This window comes from Cynoglossus semilaevis, chromosome 20, assembly GCF_000523025.1.
Source record: "Cynoglossus semilaevis isolate Cse_v1.0 chromosome 20, Cse_v1.0, whole genome shotgun sequence".
NCBI classification, from domain to species: domain Eukaryota; kingdom Metazoa; phylum Chordata; class Actinopteri; order Pleuronectiformes; family Cynoglossidae; genus Cynoglossus; species Cynoglossus semilaevis.
Genome location: NC_024326.1, coordinates 9,144,949 through 9,162,770, shown reverse-complemented (window position 1 = coordinate 9,162,770; position 17,822 = coordinate 9,144,949). Strand labels below are relative to the sequence as shown.

Sequence of the window (17,822 nt, the reverse complement as noted above, 5' to 3'; positions counted from 1 at the left end):
AGCTAACTACCAGCTATCCAGCTAACTACCAACTAACTACCAGCTAACCAGTGCACATTTCCCTGTCCTTTTCTGTGACACAGTAAATATGTCAGAGATGACAGGACCATCCAGATCTTCTAATGGAGTGAAAGAGGTCTTTAAACGAACTGCACTTTAATGAACTGGGTCTGATTGAATGATTCTCAAACCGTGGCTCAGAGAGACAAAAAGGGTCTCTTAATGAGATGTAATTAAGACAATTACCGCTTCTTAAATCATTTCTGCACAAAGAGGTGAAATGACTGTGTTTCTTCTAGTGTGACGTTAATAGTTGAACCGTGCCGCCGATGGAATTGTGACAGAATGGACTCAGGACAGATGTAATGAATGCGATGGTCAGATACCGTTGTTGGTTTTGGTGCTGCCCAGTATCATGGCGGGGATCCCAGCGGCGGACGACAGCACCCAGATGATCACGTTGATGATCTTGGCCTTGACCGGCGTGCGGATGTCCAGGGCCTTGACCGGGTGGCACACGGCCACGTAACGGTCCACACTCATCATAGTCAAGGTGAAGATACTGGTGAACATGTTGTAATAATCGATGGAGATGAACACTTTGCAGGCCACCTCGCCAAACGGCCAGGAGCTGAGCAGGTAGTCGGTGCTCTGGAACGGCATGGTGGTCGTCACCAGGGCGTCCGCCGCGGCCAGGTTGAAGATGTAAATGTTGGTCGCTGTTTTCATTTTAGTATACCTATAGAAATGGAAAAATATTTTTTAAAGCATAATGGTTGCAGTTTAGTAGTATTTGAATATCAAAAAATATTCCGGCAGCTACATATTGGATGCTACATAACTAGTATATTGTAATGGCTATTTAGCAAAAAATAAATAAATAAATAAAAATGTAGTAATTATTCACCCTTCCTAATGTAAGAATAAGCTGTTATTATGTTTAGCACAAAGTAAAAGTCATTAAATCATAAGTCATAAAATATATGTTTAGCACAAAGTAAAAGTCATTAGAATTCTACGTTATGACAGAAATATCCGCTCGGATATTTTTATGCAGTTGTTACATTAAATTCTTTCATAAAATAATTAGAAAATATAATATTTTTAAAAATGTCCACACTTTATTCAAGTGCTTGAACATAATAAGAAGAAATATTTTTAAAAAAATCTGCGTACCCCTTAGGGTCCACATACCGGTGTTTGGAAAACATATCTGAGAAATAAAGTAAAACTAAATTATGTTTACTTTAAATAATAAAATTAATTAAATACCTGATATTTCTTATTATGTTCTTAAGAATTCCATCATGTTACACAAAGGGAAAAAATAAATCCTACAAAATTGTACACACGTACCTCTAAAAGCATTATCAAATACATAAATACATCTCTATCCTAACATAAGGTTGATTGTGCTCGGAATTCCTGTGACACAAGACGCTGCGACCAGAGGTTATAAAAACATCAGCATTTGAATATACGAGTACGCGAGTTACACCATTAACTGTGTAGTATACGCACGGGTACACATATACATTTCACACGTCTCGTTCGTGTAAACTCTTGAAACCACATTTCAAAAAATTCCAACTCACCTAATGATGACATACATCACCAGGCAGTTGCCCACTAAGCCCACCACAAACACCACGGAGTACACGGCCACTATGATGGGGATGATGGGAGACATGGGCTCGGACTCGACGTCCCAGGTGCCGTTCAGGGTGTAGTTGAAGGCGTCTGGTAACCCGGGTGGCCAGGTAAAGTTAGGGACGCAGTCCTCCGGCTGACCCTGGGGACAGCGGTCCTCTTTATAGATATGGAACACGTTGCTGTCCATGGTGCTGAAAGCTGCCCGGCAGACCGAAGTGCTGCTGGTGCTGGGCGGAAACTGTGCTCTCCACTCAGACAGATGTCAGTGAATGACACTGAATGTCTGACTACAGATACAAAAAGATTAAAAAAGAAAAAGACAACGGAACATGAATTGTGTTTTCAGTAAATGAAAGTGCACCAAAAGACATTTTTTTGCGCCAGTGTTCCTCTCTTACCCGTGTTTGTCCGTCTTCTTGCGCAGGTTTTATGCACAGAAAAGCGAAGACACCCGGTCTCACAGGACGTCCAGTTCTGGAGAGAAGGGAATGATTTTAAGAAGGTTTCTAAAGGTTTTATTTTGGGGGGGTGGGGTAGATGCGCGGAGGAGCAGAGAACCCACTGGCTGTGGCGCTGCTGTCCGAAGGTGCGCACTCGAAGCCCACTGCTCATCCAGTGACATCAGAGACTGAGCCAACAACAGATAAGGCAGTGCATCCAGCCCGCAGACGCGCTCCTAACACACATGGCATCTCAGGATTAAAATGTATTTATAACTTAATTTCAATTTTCTTTCTGACAGGTGTCAGCACCTGTCATTTATACCAATCCAACCATGTTTTTGTTTTGTTTTAATTTAACAAAGTTCACAAAATGGCCTGTGGGAAAACTTCACATTTTCGTTGTTGTTTTGTTCCGTTATCAAAATCGCTTCTCCCAAAACAGATACGGTTCAGGTTCTGGCATCAGACATTCCCTGGCAACCCCTGATAGGCTGCACTGCAGCCGTGCAACCGTGGGAACAAGTGTCCGATCCATAAAAGCAGCCTCTTCCAAACGAGCACGCGCGTGGGTGCGTGCGTTAACGCAGCACCCAATGATGAGGCAGGGTGACATGAGTGTGGTCAAGTGTCATGATAGTGCTATCACTCAGGTTGTGCTGCGGGAAGTGTCACATTTCTACTTTTCTCACGAAGGCAATCTGCAGAGATCCCAGTTCTCAGCTCTCCCACGGCGCAGGGATGTGCTGAGGGGAAGACACAGTGTCACACCTGAAAGGAGGGGGANATCAGAAAAGTCACAGTTTTCCGTCCACACTTAATTAAGCAACGGCTGTTTCTTTTCTTTCCTACACGCGTTGCTTGGAGACACAGGTGCCATAGCTTCACTGAGGGCGTGTTTTATTGTTATTGTTCCTGCACTGACTGATTTTTTTTTTGTTCTGTGTTTGCAGGAGAACACGCCTGGTCCAACTCCTTGAACTTTGCTCCGGCTGTGAACTGCACTTCATGTCAGAAGCCTCGGTGGGAGAATAATGCACATACAGTGTTTAACAGCGATGAGATGAGGCCAAAGGTCTGTTTGTGCACAAACAGTGTGACGTGCCCTAACCCTAACACCCCCCCCCAAACGCCCACCCCTTTCTGGGCCACTTGAAACAGGAGTTTGACAGGAAAAAGTCAATGTTTGTCTAACCTCCAGATTGATTGTTAAAGGTATAGTATGAACTATTTTTTACAGTTCATATTTCACTATAGGAGTATGTTGTGGAGTGTTCCTCTGCGATCATATCCTATAATTTCCCTTCCGTCTTTTTCTTTTGTATGTGATCAGGTCAGATATGAATGGATTTACACCAGAAATCTCCAGTTTGTCGATGATATTCACATATTTTGGGCTGAAAAACAAAATTTAAAAACATAATGTTCATCCATTTGTTATGTTGAACCCATAACAAATTCACAACAGGAGAAGGAATTAAAAACTGCAGTGGAATCCAATTCCTTTCAAATGTTTGTTTTTTGGTGAAAATGTGTCATCTGCTCATGAATAACAGGTACGTTTGAGGAAGATATGATGACAAAACTTGTCAAAGCTGGCGTTGGAGACGTGTCCTAACATATTTTAGTCAATAAAATAAGACATTTGGTAAAATGTTTCCTTACTCCTGATTAACGCTCACATTTATGTTATGTTATTGCCGTGGCGTAGCACGAAGGCTTTACATTTGTCACCGCAGCTCAGGTAATGGAGGAAGAGAGGGCTTGGCTGTGAAAACAGCCTGGGGAAATAGCTGTTTTCCTCCATTAATGCGGTGTTGGACCGCCTCAGGTTCACAGGTGGGGAAATGGCAGCAGAACTGGCTTTTTGAAAAATATGCGTTCCTCTGCGAGTGCTGTCACAGAGCAGAGCTTTCTCATCCTCTCAGACTGATTACTCTCCACACACGGTGTCTGTTTCCTGAGGACTTTTTCTTTCCTTTTGTTTTTCTCTCCCGCGTTTTGCAAACTGAATGTAAAACATGAAAATGTCTCAGTGCATTATTCAAAGCCTTTTGATTGAATCTTGTTTTATGCAGAGAGCCGTGGCAAAGAGGCTGCAGACCCACATGTGACCCAGGAGCCAAAGGTTGGACCACTGCTCCAGACTGAGTATCAGAGGTTGTTTGTCTTTTTCTAAAAAAAGAATCAAATGCAATTACTAAGTCACAAATCTCAGTTTAATAACCTACAATTAAATAACTTATATTATAATACCAACGTAAAAACTGGACAGTTGCCTCCTCTGGTTGAAAAGTATCTATTTATCCACGTAACTAAAGCTAAAGCTAAGTTCGCTACCGCACAGCGTGAATGCTGCGTTTGAATCATGTCATGATGATAGCCAAACACTTGTAGAGTGCAGTCGGTTGTGCTATTTGTGGCCACTAGACGGCGACAGTCTGCGGAAAATAAAATTTAAAAATAAAAACATCATTTTTGGTCAACATTAAACATGCACAAGAGACAACTATTAAACCTGGGATTCTTCACAACTTCCTCACCACTAAGTCAAGGACATCTACACTGAGTCAAAAAGTTACACTTTTGATACATTGTTGATACTTTTTTCCACATAACTGAATCCCAAAAAATAAAATTTATCAGAAACAAAACAAAACCAAAATATACATCTGTATAATTTCCACCAAGAAATGCTAAAAAATATTATATCTCTGTCACAAAATGACTCATAATAACTATGTCTGATTATCCTGAGGATTTCTGCTCATCACTGAGCTTTGTTTGAATGAAAGGCTTGTTCTTGACCTCTTCACCTGCCTGTGTGTTTGGAGGTTTACAGAAATAAATCCCACTCTGGCGAAATAATGGATATGCAAGAGTCCGACAAAATAATCATACTTCAGACAAACACACAAACACACAAATTTATTGCTATTTTCCCTTCCATGAGCATGGCTGTATATCTTGAACTACATTTGTCTCCGACACAGGCCTCTAATCAGATACCAGCATGAGATTCTCCACAAGATGTTCCGGCAATTTATCAGGTAAATCCCCTGCCACGGCTCTAACAAGGACACCAGGAAACATCAACATTCTCAGGTACACTCAGAACATGATGAAATATCTGGTTTGATCCAGTTTGTTTTGTCCAGGTTTGATTTATTCCTTTTGCAAAAAATAATATATTATTTATTATTATTTATTCTTTCATTCCATATACTGTGGTGACATGTCATGCTGCCATTGTGTGGTGGTGTTTATTTCATGAGGAACTTTCCAGAGATCCCTGATGTCTGCAACAGTTCAATGAAAAAAAAAAGCCTCTTAAATGTAGATTTCCAGTCGTCTCTCTAAGAGATATTTCACGCCGCTCGGGAACCACGCTCATCTGTGCGGCAGCAGCTCTGCATGCAGATGCCGTTCTGCCTCACACAGATCACCACCTTATTTGCAGTCATCCAGATGGGGCCGTCTCTCCTGCCTCCCAGGTTTGTGGGAATCTCAGTGCAAGTGTCCATTAAGAAATTACAAACACTATTAAGTATTGGTGGCGTCAGGCAACACACATTGATCTGCAGCAGCTGGGAGTGGATCGATAATAATTCACTTTAGAATTACCTTCACCTTTGCTTCTGCTCTGCCCTTTTAAACAACAACAACAACAACTCCTTCTGTTACTGCCTACAACAGTCGTCAAACAACACATCCACTAGAGGACAGTGATGAGGTCAGAGTTCATTTCTGGGCCCATGTCATTTTCTCATCCATTAACAAAATACAGCATGACGTCTGGACCCAGTATAACATAAAGCACAATTTTGTACATTGTGAATAAAGTGTTATTAAGGGGTCAACGTTTGGGGACCAAGACCTGAAAATGGTAAGACCCCGAGATCCCACTCCACAGGTGTTGAGGGGCTCGTCTGCAGCATCAACAGAAGACCGAGAGTGAAGAGGAGTAAACACCACCGTGGTTTTCAGTGTCAGCCTCATGCTGTCCGCAAGATCATGTTTTGATTGTAACCACGGTAACGGGCCGTCTCTGAGCTAAAGAGATTTGTTGGACAAAGCTCAGCAACACTACTCTTCTTCGGTGAGTTATTACACAGGAGTGGCCAGTAGGAGCAGAACATGGCACACACACACACAAAGAGGAAGCTCATCACCAGTTCCACGCACACACCTGATATTTTCGTACACATATGCAGTCATGAAGTGTCACTCTGGGGGTGACGGAGAGGTAAACAAATCCAAGTTGGAATTGGACGGGCAGCGTGGCTGGGGAAAACAGGCAGTTTCCACCTGATGCCATCCTCGCTGACGGGCGAAAACAAATGCGGGCAGAATAATAAAGGGGCGGCAGCCGGCAGTTCCAGGGCCAGAGTTCACTCAATGACTGCAGGTCACGGTGAACAGGGACTGCCCAAGATCAACCATTGTATATCAGCACTCAGAGAGCACAGCTGCAGCCGACATGCTCTACATAAATATTGACTCTGTGTGTCCCAGTCCTCCAGACGGAAACATCGCAGTTAGCTGAGGGTCGGAGCAGATGTGGCCACGTGTTGACAAAGTGCGAGGACACGTTAATGTAACCGTAGGTGTTGTAATGTCGACTAGATTATTTTTTTTCAAGGATGAATACGCCGTGCGCCGTAGGAAGGTCGAGCTGTTACGTCCCTAGAGAATTCATTAATCCATAGGCGCAGTGAAAAAGTAACCTGAAAATGAAAGTCTTTTGTGAATGAATTCATCATTTAACCCAGTGCTAAGTCAGAAAGGTTGTGTGAAACGTTGGGAGAATATATATGAGGTCAATGTTTATACTTAGTTTAAATGATCAAAACTAAGAAAAGTGGAATAAAAGTCACACAGTGAGCAGCGTTTTGGCAACAGTCACAGGGAGAAATCTCCAGCAGATCCAGATCCAGATCCAGAGAGGAAAGGGTGACAACAAGAAAAGAGGGGAGAAAAGAGAGAGAGAGAGAGAGAGAGAACTGTCTTTGCCTTCACTCCTGCGATCATCGTTGTAATGCAGGTAAGGACAAAGAAAGAAAGTCGTCGATTGATCTGAGACCATTCAGCTACAGGAAGTGCCTGACCGAGTTTTCACATGAATGGGCTGCAGATGAATGGGCTGTGATGAAACTGTGAAGCTGCTCCAGTGACTGACTGTCAGTCGAAGGCATCTTAGCTCTTGTTTTTTAACCTTTAAAAGTTGACACTGTAACAGTTCAGCTTCTGTCCAGGCAACGTCTGAGGCTTTAAGAAAAATAACGACTCATAAGAAGTGACCTAACCTGGATCAGGAAATGGATGTAGGACGACCGAGCCATGGTAATCCAGGGCTCTTGACATACATTTTGTCAGGAACAATATTGTCTGTTGGTTGCATGGTGAATCCTAAAGGGGTCACAGACCCACAGTTGAAGACCTCCTCTGTGATTTAACAGACATCAGTAACACAGGAACCCAAGCCCTTTCTATATGGAACTGTTTTTATAAACCTTCCTTTTTTTTCTTATATTCTCACGTCACGGGTTTCCTTTTAAACTATTTTACACTTGTGGCTGTCAATTCCAAAGTGTTGACACTGATGCAGCAGTGTTGTTCAGCACGGACTAATTAAAGAGTGAAAATGAGGAGTAAAGCAGACTCTGGTCCAGGAGGGAGAGAAATAACAAACAAACTTCACAAACTTGTTTTGCCTCTTTTCCCTAAAACCTAATCCCTCGTCAGCAGCTGCTGCACATGTCAAAATACGTCCACAAAAACCCCACAGGACACTAGTGCGGTAAACTGTACAGACTGTGAATGGAATCAGTGCCTATTACTTTATGCACGGACACCTACAAATAAACATATAAACATACATATATACATATATATGTATTCATTTGTACTAGAATCTGCAACCACTGATAAATTAAATCTAACTAAAGTCATAATTTCTCAGTTCACCCTGAGTGATAGTCGAGGCGTTGAAGAAATCCCTCCTCAACAGAAAGGCAAGTGCTCAAGGCCAAACGAGTGAATGCAGACAAAGAGCGACTGCCTCGTGGCTGTGCAGAGGCAGAGAGAATTAAAACATTCTGTGTCGAATAGAGAGAACATTTAACCAACAGACTGCATTCAAATCAAGTTTCAGATCAAAAATGAGTGTACATCTGAAAACGCTTCGCTGAGGAGAGGCGACACGTCGGAATATGAGAAGAAAAGCTCAGCGTTCCACGTAGGAGTTTTAAAGGATATTTATTGACAGTATTTTCTTTCGCACTGATTTACAGCCTACATCTAAGGGAAATGACACGGTCACTCAGTAAAGATATTAAGTTAATTTGGACAAATCTGTTTTTCTACGTGGTCACTGATGAGACTTAAATTACTTGCAGTTTTGTACATTATCACAGACATAAAGTGCGACACTAATCACCACACGGTCACTTGAGCTGAGGTCACATCACAAATACACGACAATCAATTCAACCGACACCTAAGACCGCTGGAGATGAAGATCGGAGGGAGTTCCATTGATTTTTCAGGTTGTAACACAGAAACCAGCTGCTGGTCTTCAGAACGTACACCCTCATCCACACACACACACACTCACACACACGTAAACAGTTCAGCTGCGAGCTGTAACAGCTGGAGCTTGTTGTTGATCACTGGACTGGAGTTGTCTTCCCAGGTACTCCCTGAAACACAAAGACAGCAGCACTTTAGACTTTTTACTTCTTCTACTTCCAGCCACGACCTGCTCCTCTACCTCGTCCCCGAACTGGAATACACTTCCTTTAAACTGAAAAAATTAAATCCAATGGTACATGGTCAGAAACCTCAACGATGTTGACAGGTGAGCTCCATCACAGCAGTCGGCGACCTGTACTTCCTACAGAGGCTGCGGTCCTTCAACATCTGAGGAGAAACTCCTGAAAATGTTCACCGTATTCTCCGGACTATAAGTCGTGCCCTTTTTTTATCCTTTGGCTCAGTGTACGACTTACATTATATATTAAAATATATAATTTCACACTGAGGTCACATGACATTCCTAAATGTTGCAGTTTCTCAGTGTGAGGAACGGTGGTATTTCAGATGCAGAAACTTGGCCATTTTAAAAAGGTCACACTTTACTTTTCATGTTTCTTTTCTTCCTGTCGGCGGTAACATTTTCACGAGCCATCAGGACGGCCATCCTGAGCATAATGGAAATATCAAAGCATCTGATGATGGAAAATAATTCTGAGAAATTGTCTTTGAAAATACAGCACAAAAAAAAACTATTTTTCTCTATATTTCATGAAGGTGAGCTGTGACTCATCAATGTTTCCATTGGTTACATGTTTTATTTGGTAACATGAGCTAAAATATATAAAAAATATATTTTTAAAGACACAATTATGATTTTATAAAATTGTATGTTGCACAAGCTGTGATGTAAAAACGTTATGAAACCAGCGCATGTCCTTCAACTCCACCCTGTCTTTGTGTCTTTTATTATTTATCTTTCAGTGCAGCAACAGGATGAAGAATATATTTAGAAAGAAATCAGTTATTATAAAAAACAATATCTACATCAGAGCTTTGGATTGAAGGTAATGTAAGAGAAACTGCTGTGGCGTGGATCAGAAAGCTCCTCACCAGTTTCTCAACCCTGATGACACGACTCCTTCCTGTTATTACCTTTCTTTGGCTCCTGGAGTGTGTTCTGGACCAAGGTGCTATTTGAAGCACAGCTAAAGGTTAACGCTGACAACCTGGAGAATGTGTGAAGATTTGTGATGAAAAAATAAGGAGCACTATGCAAGTGATTTTCACCCTGGAAATATTATGATTACTGCTACAGATTTACTCTTTTTTAAAAAAAATAAAAAAACAAGATACTTGAACAGAAGGAAGAATAAAACACTGTATTTTTTCAGTGTGTTAAAAAAAATCAAGGTCATAACCAAGGTCATAACCAAGAGGAACAAATCCAACTCCCTGCTGAATCGCTGCTCACTCCATTTCATTTGTTGAGTATTTTTCTCATTGCTGCCTGCAATCAATTATCTTGTTGAAACAATACTAAATAAAAACAACACTCCACGCCAAAGTAACAGCTTTTAAAGGTTCGACCTTTTTAGCAGTAGGAGTGCAGAGCAGAATATAACGTTAGAGCACTCTCAGCTGCGGAAATGCATTCACCACAAGTGATGCACTCTGTCGCCCCGTCTGTATGAAGCACCACTGGGGTCTCAAACACACTCTGGTCTATTCTCCCCTCTCTAGAAGACCAGGCTAGTGGTGAAAATGGTACATAGAACTCTATCGTGTTGTTTCAACCTAAAAAAATGACCAGGCTAGTGGTGAAAATGGTACATAAAACTCTATCGTGTTGTTTCAACCTCATTAAAAAAATTAATAAAAAAGCTGTGGTTCAAGACCAAAAGAAGAAATAATCATTTCAGCCAATGACGTAAGTTAGAATCAAAGAGACCATAAAAGGAAAAAGGGGCTTTACATAAATAGATATAATGAAAAAAAAATTGCAGTCCACACATTCTTCATCACTGTTGTCAAGACAGCAGGAGTCAGGACAGCAAGATCTCATGGAAACAACAAGGCAGGGCTGAGAGGAAATGTCACCTTCAGTGACTTCACCCTGACCCACAGTGGAGGTCTTAACAGTTACATTAATTAAAAAATAAATGAAATAAAATAAGGCAAGTGCTGTCGTGACACATAAATCCCTTCATCTATTTTCTATTCATTTTATTCTGTTTTTATACTTAATCACTGTTCAAGCATTTTCTCACTCAGAGAGCTGGAAGGCCAAGGACAAAGCCATTAGTTTTTAAGGGGCGCTTTAGTGCCAACCTTTTTAGAAGACATTTTATTTAGCTCAGGATTGACTGCAGATTCACTCATCTAAAACAAAGCTGGGTGGCCGGCGGAACAGAGTCTCTGGTCAGTGATTGGAACATCACATGAGAGACGAGGAAAATTAGCACCTCCAGCAACAACGCTAACTTCTACACCTAGGGGGAGGAACCCTGCCGTGACTTGTCTCCCATTCAGATCACAAAAGAAGACACTCTGGGCTACGCTGTGCTACAAAGACCAGAGTGAAGGGCAAGCTGAAGCTTCAGTTGATTCATATCTTTCAGCCGTCTCTTTATTCTCCTCCTCAAACGTTGATTTATCGCAGTCTTCTGTATCCTCATTAAATGAGCCGTTTCATTTTAAACACATTACAGTTCATTTTCTGAACATGATTTTTATGTAAATTTTGCCTAATGTGGCCTTGTCCAATTAAAACGAATGCCCTCTTCCACACATGTGCCTTGTATTACTGTGTTATGCTGAATTAATATCTGGGCAGGAAACATGTGGTTCAATAACAAACAAACAGCAGAGTAACACTAATGCATTTCAGGCAGGGTTAAAAATAACTCTAAATGATTTTGGAGGACTGAAATTTTCCTTTATTCCTTTTAAAGAAAGGATTATTCCTTTTGGAGAAAAGAAAAAAAACAAACGTCTGACTGCAAAACGTCGTCTAAATTAAATAACCACAAACAAATTTCTATTATTCCCACGCTGACATTTGCTGTTGCTATAGACTTAAGTCAGCCCTGGTAACAGTCTCAGTGAGGAGCACCTAATAGGGAGAATGATAAAAAAATGTCCTTTTTTTTTATTTTTTTTTAAATAAATAGCAGCTGTTAGTGAATTGAAGGGACAGTGAGTCACGTTTTTTTTCAGCCTAAATCTTATTTCTTAGAATTCTTTCCAGGTTCGATCAAACTGACATTTACATTTGGAGGTCAAACACCTCCACTAAAAAAAACCTGGTTCCGTGAATGTTAAACAGCCTTATTACTGTAGCCACATGTATCAGAATCTTAAAGGTAATAGAATATAAGAATATACATTCTCCACTGGTGACTCATGACTTATGCATCATATTATTTGGATTGGTCTTCATCTTGGAGTGGATGGAAATGAAATTCATTTATTACAACGTGTCGAAATTGTCCGAGATATTCTGACAAGATTATTGTTGGAACTTAGATGGGAACAAAATGTACGCATTCGTACAATTGAATACATTCTTATAATATTAGTTTTGAAGGACGTTTTGTTTAAGCAATTCTCGACGAGAATTGTCCACTTTTGTCTTCCGTGCAAAAGTCATTCAAATCAGCCAGATTGTCAGGGCCTGAAATAGGCTCAGCCCTTTTTTTAGGAAACACTACAATTTCAATAGGTTTCCAGCCTGGGACATTCCAAACTTAAAATGTTCTTCTTGACTTGATTGCAGCATCTGCTGAAGGTAGTAATCATGCAAACTTATGGAGATTTTTCTACATCCTCAACAGATTTTCTGATCAGGCGGGCACTTCTGAGAAAATAGCTGGACTTTGGTGACACAGTATTGTTTTGGGGACGGACATACTTTTCTAAAGTTAATGCTAAAAAACTCGGCGTGGTCTTGTGCAATCGGAGTCAGACAGAAAACCCTGTCGCTCCATGAATCAGAGCTGGGGAGAGGTATTATTATTGTATTGTCATCAGTTATAAATGTGATCTTTACCAGTTTAGGAGCAGGACGAAAACATGATGAAATCACAAAACATCCATCACAACAGTCACTCTTTGAACATTCTCATACCAGTTATGGACCATCAGCTTCTGCACAGCCAACAGAGCATTGTAGCGGACCAGCTGGTCTTCATGGTGCATGTGATTCATCACCAACTGTTTTCCACCCAGCTGCTCAATTACCCTGAAAATGGAGGGAAAAAATTGAAAGATGGTTAAAAAAAAAAAAAAAACAGCCACAGAGAAAAATGACCTTTTTGATTCAGCATCGGGAGATTTAATAATCCTGTCTGTCTGAGTGAAATTGTCTATGGAGCCTGTGCAGGTTCACACATGATATAATGCTCTCAAGAGGAAAGAAGAGAGATTACTGCAGGTCTGAATGGAGACAGTATGTGAAGTAGAGCTGTTTCATTCTGAGTACTGCTGGGCAGTGATTGACATTTTTAATTGCAACCAATTTATTTTAAAATTATACATATATAAACAAAATATAATAATATAAATTACTAAAAAAATGTGTCAATATTGCCATAAGATTGATCCTTGGACTAAACAGAGTAAGAAATGCTTCACCTTTTGCCACGTGGGTAATGTCGCACGTACTCCCCGACGTCGTGAGCTGCCACTGCGATGACCTGGGGGTCGTCAGACACCTCCAACAGCCTCGTTAGAATCCTATGAAAGGAAAAACCAGGGAGAACAGAAGCTTTTCAAAGGACGGATCAGTCTGTGTTTAAAGGAAATCACCATTTGATTCTAAGCTGATCTGGAGCCCAGACGATGATATGAGGTTAGATGAATAAGATGAACTTCTCATGGTTATTTTTAAAAGTAAAAAAAAGTTGAGACTACAGATAATGTAACAATACAAGGATCATCAGTGTTTGATCCATCTTACTTGAGGAGCTCATAATTCTTCTCATTCAGACGAACGGCGTTCTCGCGCCAGAACTTCTCGGACTTGTGCACTGGACTCCACTCCAGGCGGCCGGATTTGAGTTCAGAGCTGTACTCATCAAATGAGCTGTAAAAAAAAAAAAGAAAAATGTGTGTGATGCAGACAGAATTCTCATCAAATGAGCTGTAAAAAAAAAAATGTGTGTGATGCTGACAGAATGTTTCCATCAACTCAAAACTGTTTGAGTTTTGTTTATTGTTCTCTATTGCTGCAGTAAAATAAAGTGTTTGGTTACAAGTGGGTAATGATTAGAGTGGAGTGGAACACTGTTTTCAGTGGAAGGTCTGGGGGAAATCATTCACAACGTCATCAAACCACTCATCAGAATGTCTAACAACAGAAGAGGTCGTTCATTTAACACTGTAGAGTCCAGACAAGGTACCTGAGGTCCTGCACGCTCTCCCCCAGCCTATCCAGCAGGAGTTTGATGTCCTCGGTGATGTCCTCGTCGTCGTACTTCTGCTGCTCCAGGTTCTCCAGCTGCTTGAGCACCTTACACTGAATCATGGCCAGAGCGTACTCCTGACGAGTCTCCCGTTCTGCTGACTTCTCCAGAAGATTCTGCCAGAGAACATTTTTCTTTTACCAAATAACTTCAACTTAAAATACCATGTCATGCCTCACCACCATGATTAATGATCCACAGCCACCCTGTGACTGATCCAATCACATTTTAATCATATGACAGCCTTTGTTATTTGGTTGTTTTTTCTCCGCTCTCTGACTATGCCTTTCCAAAATCTAATTTTCTATCCTCTGTTTTCTTGACTGCTTTTCTAATCGCACATTAAAATACAGACAGAAGATAAGATATAAGAAGATATCTCCTAATCCTCTGATTAGCATCACTGTGGAACTTGGTCCTGAGTGGGTAAAGCAGTGAAAAACAGGATGCAGTTAGAGGTGTTGTGTACGAGTTGTGGGGTGAACAAAATCAGAGCCCTGTTGTAACAGGAACATGTTGTTCAAGTACTGTAAAAAAAAAACAAAAAAAACACAGAAGCAAGGTGTCTGGACGAGGTTCCCGAAACTCCAAGAATATAATGAATAACTATTTCTGAGTAAATCCTGGAGAGTCCCCTCAATATGGATACCTGGGACAAATGGCAATGGAAGAGCAGACCAGTTTAGGTAAAGGTCTGTTAAGGGGAAAAAAAAAAAACAAAAAAACAGGATTCCCACTACATTTACTATTCTTTACAAAGTGTCAAAACTGACTGTTAAAAATGTCCTGGGTATAAACTGTACAGATGTTGGAACCAAGTATATATATATAGGTTTTTTTAAGTTGGATTGGAATCCATCTGACTTCGTTTCAGTGGTTCATGTTTCAGTCATGCAATCAATGGCACTTTCCAAACCATTGTGCTCTGAACAAGTGCTCTAAAGCCGTCTGGTATTGATGGACTGGGCAAAACCAAACTACACTTGAAGACTTTCATTCAAAATCCTTTATGTTTCCTCTGATGGTAATATTTAAAAAAATAACAAAAAACATGGATCTGGTGATGCAGGTTGATTGGCACAGCACTGTGGTTTCACAGTTTATGAATTCGATCAATTAGTCAACATTAATGTTCTATAAGGTATGATAAACACACAGACGTCTTAGGTCTTACCTAACAGCACTGTTAGTTTCACAAAAATTGCGTCAAAGTGATAAGATTATTGGAGCAGAGGAGTAATGTATCTCATGTGACAACCACTGGTGTAAACTAATCAGGACCATAAAGACAAAAAAAACCCCAAAAACAAACGAGAAATTCCCCACATACCCTGAAGGCAGCCAGAATAATCCGAGTGACCTTCTCCTTGACGGACTCCTGGAGGATGTCGGACAAGGCTGGCACTACGTTGACGCGTCTCAACTGCTCACAGAGCTGAGGACTAAAGGCCAGCAGCCAAACACAGAAGATCATCTGGTACTGGAGCTGGAAGCCACACTTGTTGCTCAGCACTGCTGTGATGCTTTCAAAAGGAAAACAAAAAAAATTAGCAGCAAAAACATGACCCACATGTCAAAGCAGTATAATTTCACACAATAAAACTCTCAAAGATTCACACAGACTTTAAAACATTTATTATATTCCATGAATTGCATTATGTAATATCCACCCATGGTGAGTCAGGACTCCGTCTGAAGCTCAGACATTTTAACTGGAATCAAACGCCTTTCTCCGTCTGAAGCTCAGACATTTTAACTATTAAATTTTAACTTTAATTATGTCCATTTATTTTTCACAAGGTTAGTGCTTTGAATAGATGCAGGTGAGACAGGCAGGATCATTAGGCTACTTATATAAAGAGCTTCTGTCTTTAGGCAGCCTTCAGTCTGAGAGTGGACTAAAGACGTCAGTATTCTTTATCTTCTGCTCTGCGGTTGCTCAAATGATTATTGTTTTCACAGGCACATTTCAATTAATTACACTTATTTACTTAAAAGAACACTCTTGCTGCATTAGGACAAGAAGTTATGGGACACCTGATTGTTTCTGACTACAATTGTGTTCTGAGGATTTGCAGCATTTTTGTAAACTCCAAATCTGGAGTAACATTAATAAGGAGCCAGTACTGTGTACTCACCAGTTGACTCCATCAGCCTCCACCCAGGCAAACCTGTACTCGTTGACCCTCAACATCAGCTGAAGGCAGCCGGCCACACACTGGACATACTGGGAGCTCTGGAAATGTCAGAGGTGAACACGTGATCAAAGCCTGGTTCAAGTCACACAAACAAACACGATGTTAGAAGAAGTTAAAAACATTTCTGTAGTCGTTCACAAGCCGGGACAGCACACAGAAGAACACCAGTCCAATACTTGCACCCCAGCACCTACCAAACCTGAGCCAATGCACATGCAGTCCCGTCATATATATGTACAGTACATCAACACATGCCAGGTCACAGACTCAATAGAACAGTACAGAGCAACAGCAGGGGGAAAAAGAGCTCCATCACACCTGAGCAGGGTTATGTAAAGTGAGATTAGAGTGAAAGAAGCTGAGAGGAGGAAACAGACTGCATTATTTCTGTTAATTAAAAAAAGGGAGAACAGAAGCAGAGGAGTCCAGCAAGAATAACAGGCAACCGTGAAAGGACGAGAAGAATGGAGGGAAGGAGGTTAACTGGTTTAGAGATATAAGTGGTGTTCAGTTATTACACAGCACTAACGGCAACGCAGTTCTGAGCCCATTTCCCAGAATAACATCACTACAAAGTAGAAAACAGTGGAATGCAGTTGCCGCGCAGGTACTAATCAAAGTCCACTATTACTCTTCCACATCCTAATGTACAGCTAAAGCTGTTTGTCATGCGCTTTCAGCATTAAGGTGAAGTGGCACATGGCATGCAGTTCTGTACACAACAACCAGAGGCTGCAAATAACATGCGGTCAAAATGGAGAATATATATATTTTTTAAATTGCTTTGAAAATTGCTTTATCAGGTCTCCAGTTTTCAGGAAGTGCTAATGGAAAAGTTGAGTGCAAGAGCAAAATGTGAGAGAAAAAGGTGGAGGAAAAGAAGACATGGAAGTCCAGAAACAGCTGAGAAGCTACAGCTTGCACAAACCCTGGGATTTTTTTTTCTTCTGAAAGCATCAGGGAGGATGCACTTCATTTATACTCACGTCACTGGGAGATATAGTTCCTGCTCCTGTGACTGTTTCTGGACCTGTACCATGAAGGTTCTAATGAGAGATAAGAAAAAAAAAAAGGCGCACAATTTTTCACAATTGGAGGTGAGTTAAAGTGTCCGTGGACTAATCAATCAGTGATTGTTGTCTGATCTAAAATGTAACACAGTGGTGGTGAAGGCTGGCAGGTTCCCACTGGCTGTTGAAGAGAGAAATGAATACTGGATTTTAGTTTCTGAGGAGCAGATTAAAATTAGGATCAAATCTTTTCGTAAATATATAAAAACATTTAAGATAAAAAATGTTACAAAAACATAATGGTGTACTATGGAGGAAGAGGAAAAACATCAGTAATTAACATTTGTCCTGTTTGTTCCTCGGTGCATACACTTCAGCAGTTGCACGCACCTGTCATCACACCGTGTCAAGATCTGAAACGCCTGGAGAAATAATGAGTAAAGCATTTCTGACAGAAACAGAAGGTGATAGTTCACGCTGCTCTGTGGAACATTTCTTCATTAAATTACGTTTTTTTCTCTG

At 40.9% G+C, this 17,822-nt stretch overlaps 2 protein-coding genes across 3 annotated transcripts in view; both read right to left on the bottom strand.

Annotated features, from left to right (window-relative positions):
- Positions 1-2,591, bottom strand: part of oprk1 (opioid receptor, kappa 1) — a 5,310-nt gene extending 2,719 nt beyond the window's left edge. Inside the window, exons 1-3 of the mRNA XM_008334500.3 lie at positions 2,052-2,591; positions 1,596-1,940; positions 387-739 (exon numbers count right to left, since the gene is read on the bottom strand). Of these exons, the coding sequence (XP_008332722.1) occupies positions 387-739; positions 1,596-1,840 (598 nt within the window). The 5' untranslated portion in view covers positions 1,841-1,940; positions 2,052-2,591. The remainder of the gene's footprint in view (positions 1-386; positions 740-1,595; positions 1,941-2,051) is intronic.
- Positions 2,592-8,334: 5,743 nt separating this feature from the next.
- atp6v1h (ATPase H+ transporting V1 subunit H) overlaps positions 8,335-17,822 on the bottom strand; it is a 14,408-nt gene continuing 4,920 nt past the window's right edge. The window contains exons 7-14 of one of the 2 annotated variants that reach the window (XM_008334487.3): positions 17,277-17,336; positions 16,231-16,328; positions 15,423-15,615; positions 14,030-14,208; positions 13,588-13,713; positions 13,263-13,364; positions 12,757-12,870; positions 8,335-8,794 (exon numbers count right to left, since the gene is read on the bottom strand). In XM_008334487.3, the coding sequence (XP_008332709.1) occupies positions 8,725-8,794; positions 12,757-12,870; positions 13,263-13,364; positions 13,588-13,713; positions 14,030-14,208; positions 15,423-15,615; positions 16,231-16,328; positions 17,277-17,336 (942 nt within the window). In that variant the 3' untranslated portion in view covers positions 8,335-8,724. The remainder of the gene's footprint in view (positions 8,795-12,756; positions 12,871-13,262; positions 13,365-13,587; positions 13,714-14,029; positions 14,209-15,422; positions 15,616-16,230; positions 16,329-17,276; positions 17,337-17,822) is intronic. The other variant, XM_008334488.3, reaches the window with a different exon arrangement.